Raw genomic sequence first — 9,582 nt, forward strand, 5'->3', positions numbered from 1 at the left:
ATTTCATCACTAATTCATTTCTACAATCTTATTATTGTGAAGTGAATAAACATCCCAAGGGCATCATGTGATATATAATAATTATGTTTGTGTATTTATTATTATACTGTATCTTTGATCTCCCTGCTCTTCTGTTGAGAAATGTACTGTATATCCTGTGGTCTGGGAGGACACCTACTGGTTGACAGGTGGTACTGCTTGAAAGTCCAAATTCAATTTCTACCCTGAGCAAGCAGGCACATCTCTAGCCTGGCTAATAAGCCAGACCGAATCAGCCGTTCTGGCTTATTAGCCAGGCTAGCACATCTCAGCGCAGGGGACTGGGGGTTCGAACCCCATGTAAATGTGAAATTCATGTAAATTACGCATATAGTGCACAAAGTTGCTTGTTTGGAGTATTTTTTTTGTATTTTAGACCTGATGCTTGCAGTGTTAAAATGTGAAATATTGTACGCCTACTAATATTTTAATAAATACTCTAGGCTAGGGCTAGGCGATATGGACAAAACTTGAATACACATTTTCCTTTTTTCTCCAAAACCTTCAAAAATAGCCAATCTACAAGCTTGCGGCCTGCTCTTGTAGATCTGCTATTTTGGCTATTTTGGGACGTTTTTGAAAGATTTTGAAAGTATAAAATAAGGCGTATTAAAGTGACTAAAACCAGGAAAATCCAACACGTATGCCATATCACGATAGTATGCTATCCAAACTCCCAGATGATGTCTAGGGCAGTATTATGCGTGTCTTAAGTACCAGGTCTTATGACTTAACTTAAGACCTGGAGGCGTGGTCAATGCTGTTTGGCCACTCAGAATAGCCAAATGGCATTGATCACGCCTACAGGTCTTAAGTTAAGTAATAAGACCTGGTACTTAAGACACGCATAATACTGCCCTAGTCTCATATGACCAAATATGGATATAATATGGATGTTAGTTTAAACTCATGTGTAGCTGTCTCCATATCGTTTCTTCCCGTCACCGATCAGCTGTGTCTTCTCACTGGCGTTGGTTGGCTGCTGGACCACTGGGGTGTCTACATCTGCACAGGACAAGGACATTTTTGAAATTAATAAAAAACGATATATTTTGTAAATATAAATATTTTATATTGTAAATATCTTTTGAACTGAAAAATGACTCTCCTCACGCATTAGAAGGATAATATCAGTCACCAGAAGCAGGGACGTTTGTTTTCAATGCGTCCAACATTCATTAGAAGGCCAATATCAGTCATCAGAAGCAATATTCTTACATGGTTAACATACCATACCATAAACGTAACAAAATAAATAAAATAATAATAAGGGTAATGATAATAATAATAATAATAATAATCCTTTCCACCCACCGGTGTCATCGGTGCGAAGCTCCTCCTCCAGGTCTTCCGGTGACAGATTGCATTCTGGCTCCGCCCCCTCGCCAGGGGGCATGGGCTTCAGCCGACCACAGCAGCAGTTACAACAGCAGCACAGACAGCAGAGGCAGTAACAGCCTGTCAACACGCCACACAATGCAAATAGACCCTAGACAGACAGACAGACAGACAGACAGACAGACAGAAATCAGTCATCTTGAGCTTTTTTTTTGTTTTATCCTTTTGACAGATATATACAAAACTATACTACAATATGGTCATGTAAATGCACACTTAGACATCAATCATACACATACGTCAGGACACCCCAAATTCACTTTGTGTAATGTATGTTTAGCTGTGGACCACTTAACCCCGATATGAAAAGATATCGATGTGTTTTGAGCTTGTAGATTCACTAGATTGTCTAGCTAGATTTCCGAATAGGAAAAGTGTAAAGCATTTTGCTGGGGAGATGGGACCCCCTGGTCTCCCTACCAACGACCAAGACCCCTGGAGGTCCCCAATCCCCAGACCCCACTTTGAGAACCACTGACATACACACACATACACTAGCCCTGCCCTGCATATTTGCGCACACGCACACACGCATGCACTCCACACACACGCACGCGCACCGTCGCACGCACACGAACACACGCATGTGCACACTCTAAAACACAGCACTGGCATAAAAGGTTAGAGGCGCGCCCTTGTTGCCAGAAGGTTGCTGGTTCAATTCCCTGGACCGTCAGGTAAGTCTGGGTGGGGAAGTGAATGGTCATCACTCACCCAACAGTGACACTGCTGAGGTGCCCTTGAGCAAGGCACTGGCCAACTGCTCCAGTGGAGCTGCTTAGTGGCCAACAGTATAAAGACTGTTGTATGGTCAGCTCCCAGGTTTTAATGGGTCTGTGTGTTTCTATGTGCAGGGCGTTGCTGAAAATGAACACTTGTACTCAGCTACTACCCTGTGTAAATAAAGTACCCAAACAAATAAATCATAAAATAAACAGCATGGTCTTCACAATGATATGGTTTCTCAAATTCTGCTATAATACTTGTGGGGGCATTTGGCCCTCACAAGAATAGTAAAACACACACCTACCTTGGCCCACCATGTGGACAGCATGAAGTACGTGTTAACATTCTCCTCTCCAAACTGCTGAGCGACGTACAGTCCCAGAGAGCCGTAGGAGTCATAGATGTTCCTCTTGGTGAGATCAGAGAGGACAGAATTGGCGCTGTTCAGCTCCTTAAACTTGTCTGATGCCTCTGGGTTGTCTGGGTTCTTATCGGGGTGGTACCGCAAGGCCAGTTTCCTGTATGGAAGTCAGGGTCAGTGGAGGAAGAAGTATCTCCAATCAAGAGATTTGCTATTTTTTCTTTCTTTTTTATTTGATGTAATCATGGTGATATAAAATCTATGGTTGGTAGCAGCATCAATTAGATGTTTTTTTGTTTTTGTTTTGTTTTTAATGATAGGGGCAGGTATAAATAAGATTTATCTTCTTCCTGCTCCTTTTCTTTTCTGGTATAGAATATGTAAAACATAAGTACAAAGTAAAATGAATATAATCATGTAAAACCATAACTGAAATGAAATAAATAAATATGAAATGAAATGAAATTAAGAGAGGGATCCCATTGTTCTATGTTATGTCCAGTTCTTTCTTTGTCTGTTGTCTGTCAACGCTGTAGTCCCGTAACCAGTCAGTAACGAGTCAGACTCGATTTGCATGTATGGAAATGCGATTTCTTTGACGTGGCCAAAAGAAAGGCAGAAAAGTGGATCGAGCAAATCAGAACAATTTACTCATCGGGAGATCTAAAGGTCAGAGGTCTTTTGACGAAAGAGTGTGAGGTTCAGTTCCTGAGGGATCCTCACGGCACTCTATACCATATTGTCGAATTTTGTAAAGAACGATAGCACAGAACTGCCAAGACTGCTAAAATCGTGGAATTGTCATGGAAACAATAAGTCCCTTTGGGATTTGACCCCTAATTATTTGTATAGTGCCTTTCATACATACAATGTAGCCCAAAGTGCTTCACATTAAGATAATACATAATAAAGTAGGATGCCAGAAAAAAGCTAGTTAAAGCTAGTCAAAGCAAGTCAAAGTACAACACAATAATACAAATTAACTTTTCAATAGGCTATCTTTACACTTATTTACAATATCTATAATTTCCTTATTTTCTGTATAAAACTAGAAATTTAGTTTGGTGTTTTTTATTTCTTAGTTTTGGACCCACAATAAATTATTGAAACCATCAACCACATCAATTTGTTGTTTGTTATCAGTAAAATATCCGGGGTAGCTTGGTTTGGTTTGTCCTTTTTTAATAATACGGTTATATTACACATGCCTTTAATAATATGGTTATACTGGTATAATAATCCTTTCACCCTCAAGTTATAAATGTGTTTGCTCAATCATTTCCAAATTCACTTATTCTCTCTACTGATTGTGGACTGTGGAGTGACAGGGAGAACGCTGTTAATGAACAATGACAAAGATTTCTATCAGCAGAATGTAGAGCTTTTAACACTTATTTTAACACAACAGTGACACAGTACTCACATGATCACCTGTAACCACTAGAACCTAATATACTTAGTTCACTGGTATAGTATTTCCTTTCTGAAAATATAAGCAACCTACAAGCTCACGAGTTGTGAGCGTATTACCCATACCCATTTCTCAGAATATTCACCCCAGTATAGGGACGGTAGGATTCAGTTGGTTGAAGGAGTTATTTTCGAATAATTACACACCCCATAAAGTCTTGAATTCATGGAGATTAGTTTGTTTTTGTTGCATTCTTAAGCCTTATTGACGTCTCTGGTCACCAAATTATTGGCAAATACAAAAACAATCTCTACGAATTTCAAGGCTTCATTCATGGGGTGTGTAATTGCTAGAAAATGTGTGATTTTCATACTCTTTTAATGGATCAATGACTCAGCCATTCAAATAGGCCAACATGGCCGCTACCTGTAGGCCTTCTTGATGTCGTCGTGGGTGCAGGTCTTGTCCAGGCCCAGCACCTGGTACAGAGACTCTCCTGAGGTGGACAGAGTTCGCTGTCTGGACTCAGACATCCTGCCCACATTACCTGCTGACACACACGCACGCACGCACGTGCACGCACGCACACACGCACGTAGACACGCAGACAATTATGAGACAAAAGGCTCCTTGGCACAGACTTGAAAAAGCCCTTCTGTCTCTGACTGCCTGGTACTCTGACTGGACTGCTCTGACTGGACGCTGCCGTCTTATAACATGTTGCACTGTCGCTTAACCGTAATTGAAATAGCTGACCTACAAGCTCACATGTGTTGCATGACACTTTCTGAGCTTGTAGATCAGCTATTTTCCACGCATCACGCATATTATGACAAATATATACAATCAGTCTTACATTCTAAACACTCACTTGGTATCCAGTGGTTTGTTTCTTGTGACATCGACTACAAAGTGAATGTTTTTAGGCTATTCTTCCAGTAAGAGTTTTGGGGTTCTGTAACTTGTTGGCAGGAATAAATAAGCCCCTTGACAAGAAATATAGTTTTATAACTGTGACAATTCATAGGGGTCTCCTGAGCTCTTGGGCTCCTAAGCAGAGGAGGCCTGGCAGCTGCAGACCTGTTCAGTAATCCACTCCTGTCCACCTCCATTTTCTAAGCTATCTTCATCTGATACTTGGCTTGTCAAGTCCTAACAGTCCATTCCATGACAGAGTTTACGCAGTTTTACTACAATATATAAGTACACAATATTCAACCACATGCACACAGCAGCAGGTATACCTGTTGGCCTCGGTGACCTCGTTCAGAACTCCACCGATGTCTCGCTTTGTGTTCCTGAATCCAAACTTTACAGCTTCTACTTGGAGTGTTGGTTTGGTTGGTAACTTTAGCGTTGGAGCAGCTCGGTGTTGGTTAGAGGTGGATCATCAAACATTCATCAGGCGGGCTCGGGTTTCACATGCAGCACGGCACTGCATGCAGCCTCAGGCCTCACCCAGCCGCTGTCACAACCAAACTGGTGACATGTCCAGTTGTGACACAGGAGGGAGCGGGACGTTGCCAGTTTGATCCCGACCCCGGCTTAGTGTCCTTGAGCAAGACACGGAAGCTGCTCCCGATGAGCAGGTTGGGTCCGTGTAGTTTTCGGCCATTTGAATTTTTATTTCATATTTGACAACTGCAATTCAGAAAATGTTCCGTTTTCTAAATACTCCGTAGTAGTCCGTGTCATGGGTCAGTGGGTCAAGGCACAAGTTTCCCCTCCCGCCTGGAAGGAACATTTGGAGTATGGTAGAGGGGTCTAGTGGTCCCCTCCTAGGCAGAGGGGACCACCGGGGACCGGTAGAATCAGGTTTTATAATAGGCCTACCTATTTCTAAGTTTTATTTGACCATTTCTAAATGGTCAAATAAAAGGTAAAATTACAGTTATCAAATATGAAATTTAAATATAAATGGCCACGGACCAGGTTGGTGCCTTGACATGCATGGTTTCCTTTGTGTGTGTGTGTGTGTGTGTGTGAGTGTGTGTGTGTGTGTGTGTGTGTGTGTGTGTGTGTGTGTGTGTGTGTGTGTGTGTGTGTGTGTGTGTGTGTGTGTGTGTGTGTGTGTGTGTGTGTGTGTGTGTGCGCGTGCGTGCGTGCGTGCGTGCGGTGTTAGATTGTTCAAGCTTGGGTTTGGTGTGGTTGGTTTAGGTTAGGGTAAGAAGGTAAGAAGGGTGTCAGGGTTTGAAACGGGAAAACAGCGACCTCCCTAGAGTCACAGTATTGCACAGGTGACCAATATGAGTGTAACAGGTAATAGGGTCGATTGGGTTTCAGCCATGAGACGCTCCACTACCTGTATTGTTGTTAAGGAGAGGAGGTTGCTATGGCAACCTGTGGAGTAAGGAGCGGCTTAAAGGGAAGATTAGATTAGATTAGATTAGATTAGATTAGATTAGATTAGATTAGATTAGATTAGATTAGATTAGATTAGATTAGATTAGATCAGATTGCACCTTTATTGATCACTGTGGGGAAATTCCGGTATATAGCAGCAACAGCAGAAAGGATAGGATTGGTGCAGGTTAAAAAGTTAAGATATATGAATAAATAAAATAAAATAACTATAAGATATCAATAGGATATCCCTGGCATAATATAATTATAAGGGTCAAGGGTAGAAATCTCGAAAATGTTCCCATATTCCAGAGATTCTCAACCTGGGGTCAGGTATCCTGAGGATATTGCAAGTGGGCTCCCAAATAATCGACAATCACAAAAATATAATAAAGAAATGTATGTTAAAAATGTATTCTTTCTTTTCATTGTAATACCGATAAACAGGAACATACATAGTAGCTTATAATTAGTTCCATTGACCCAAGCCGGTACACAATCAATCGATTGTTCAAATAAACATGTTCTGAAAATGCGCACAGCCCACCCATCTGACCACTTAACACGGCAGCCGAATGCCTTTGCATGGAACTTGTTTTCTTCCACAAGTTCCAGTCACATGTTTCTTCTGTTCCTGTTGGTATCATCCAAAAATCACACTTGTGTGAAGTGAGGAGCACTCTTATCATCATACATCATCATACATCACATTCCGTGCTTAGCCAATCAAATCATAACAAAAGTCATACCGGCCAATCACTTTTGGCGTCTTCACTTTTCTGCCCTCACTTTTATCTTCAATATGTACTTTGCTCAGCCAATCAAATCATCTCTATGGGGTGATCAGCCAATCACAAGCCAATGTTAAACACCTTAAAGCTGGGCATAGCATAGGAGGGGCTCCCTCAATAACATGCGAGTCCCGACGGCTCCAGACCGTACTGACTCACTGCAAGCTTGCATAACGTCTTCAGACTAGGACTTAAGTCTAGGATGTACAGGTCCCCTGGTGTGTATCCTCCAAAGAGGACAATACAATGTCCCACCACGCAACAGCTCATCCAAGACATCCAAGATGGGCTTTTCCCCTTGGGCTCAACCTTCGTCCAGGAGAAGGTCTGTGTATTGAATTTCCAAACGTCATTGAAGGAAATTGAACCTTCCTGAGGAAAGTTGTTTCCACCAAACATATACAGCTCTCCATAGTAGACAAAGGCCGAATGACCCCAGCGTCCTTCCGGACAAAGCTGTGCAGAAGGCGTGCTCAGCCAACAGTTGATCTCTGTGTCAAACACTCTGACCTTGCTATAATTGCTCTCGTCCTCGTCCATGCCTCGGCCCCCAAATACAAACATCTTTGCCCCTATGATGGTGGCAGTGTGACAATCTGAAACGGGTGTAGGAGGGCCACTGGTGTTAATCAAAGACCAGAACATTGTGGTGGTGTCCAGCTTGTAAATGTCATTAGTGTATCCAGTCAGCATGTTGAATCCTCCAAAGATGTACATGGCCTTCCCCAAAACACAGGCTGAGTGGCCACACCTCGCCTCCGGGACAGTCTCAGAAACCACAGGCCTGGACCATCTGTTGGTGTTGACGTGAAACGCATAAAGCACGTTGCACTTATTCCCGTCGATGTCGACAACCCCGTTGCCAGTTTCCTTTATTTCAAAATCCTCTACTCCCCCCCATATGTAGATGACATCGTCTATCAGCACAGCTGTGTGGCACACGCGCATGGAGGGAACCTCAAGAGGACATTCTCCTGTCTCACCTGTCACTGGGGGCATCAACGCCCAGCGCAGTGACCCTGTGTTGAAAACGAGCACATCGATCTCGTCCAAGTTATTGTAGGTTTCGCCGAGACAAAAGCCTCCAAAGAAGTACACCTTGTGCCCCAGTGCCACTGCAGCATGAAGGCTTTTCTTTGGTCCTTTGAGATACACCGTCCATCGCAACATTTCGCATAAAAGTAAAAACTTGAATATAAGTATATTCTAAGTCTGGGTGAAACAACAGTAGGATTGTGTGCGGTTCCACTTATATAGTTACAGAGGCACAAATGTCATGCAACGCTTGGGCAATATGCAGCGCAAATGAGTTGGGTTTGCCAATCTAACACATTCTCACAAATAGTAGTCCTATAGTGATGAATTGGGGAGGAAAGAAGCAGGGCTGCAAATATGTGACGAGTTAGGATACAAAAGTGCATAGTAAAAGTATAGGCATGGCCAAGTAAGTGATGATATCATTGAATGGCACTTCAAATAACATCTAAAACAGGGGGTGGTAGAACAGTGAGCTCGGTATCTCACTGTGATAAGACGCAAATGGACCCAATAAATGGTTCTATTTACACACTCAGAGTTAAATTGAAAGGATTTTAAGGATTTTACAGTGTAGGGGTCCTGATGCATGTCAAGCTGCATGGGGGTCTTTGAAATTTAAAAAGGTTGATTACTATAGCCTATATTCACATGGTAACTGAGAAAGGCAATGTTTTCATGTTTTGAATTTTATATCTGGGATATCTGCACTTTCTATTTTTACGACACACTACGACAAAATAATACTATAAACCTCAGTAACAAGAATACAAATTAATTCAATGTTTTTCTAAAGCTATGCAAGTCAACGATATGTGTTTTGAAATGATGTGAATGCAGTTGAAGAGGATACTTCTATTAATATAATAATAAAGTTTATATAGCAGGTATTTTGCTATTTAGGCTTTTCGAAAATAACTGATCCATCTAAGTTCACAATCCGTTGTGAGCTTGTAGTTCGGCTATTTAAGAAAAAGTGTTTTGTAAAAAAAAATACTATTATTAATTTTTTTGAGTGGTGCAACCTCTCCTATAGACAGCTGTGTCCCTGGGTCCCTGGCTGGCTGGGTCCGTCCGAGCACAAAAATGGCGTTTGGTTTTGGAAGATGAGGTGAAATTGAGTAGAGCACCGTCCACCACCGTATGTAGCCTAGGCCTACTACTATACGGTTGGATGGCACTTATACACCCGCCTTGGCGCCTTCTAATGAGAGGAGAGCAAAATCTGTCTTGGAAGAGCCACCCATCCACTACTCTAATATACGGCAACCTTCCCCATGTTTCTTCACTAGTCCGATCCAGAAGAACACAGTTTGCCGACCACTGCTACAGAGCTGACAATGAGGTTATATCTTCCCTTCTTCTCTGGAATCCTGCCTCAAAGCAGACCAGATGTCATCGCTAGGGACACATGCTTCAGTAAGCAGGAACTGGGGATGACAATGAAGGACCGGAAAGTCTGGCGTGGCATTGTGAAA

The 9,582-nt window shown here is 42.2% G+C and overlaps 1 protein-coding gene across 1 annotated transcript; it reads right to left on the minus strand.

The window, feature by feature from the left end:
• Positions 1–946: 946 nt before the first annotated feature.
• On the minus strand, positions 947–4,468 carry dnajc5b (DnaJ (Hsp40) homolog, subfamily C, member 5 beta; the record flags this gene model as incomplete). Its single annotated transcript, XM_079529686.1, has 4 exons — positions 947–1,044; positions 1,354–1,528; positions 2,468–2,681; positions 4,362–4,468. 4 exons carry the CDS (start codon positions 4,466–4,468, stop codon positions 947–949), a joined length of 594 nt encoding a protein of 197 aa, XP_079385812.1.
• Positions 4,469–9,582: the final 5,114 nt, after the last annotated feature.

This window comes from Electrona antarctica, assembly GCF_951216825.1.
Source record: "Electrona antarctica genome assembly, chromosome: 19".
In the NCBI taxonomy this organism is placed as follows: domain Eukaryota; kingdom Metazoa; phylum Chordata; class Actinopteri; order Myctophiformes; family Myctophidae; genus Electrona; species Electrona antarctica.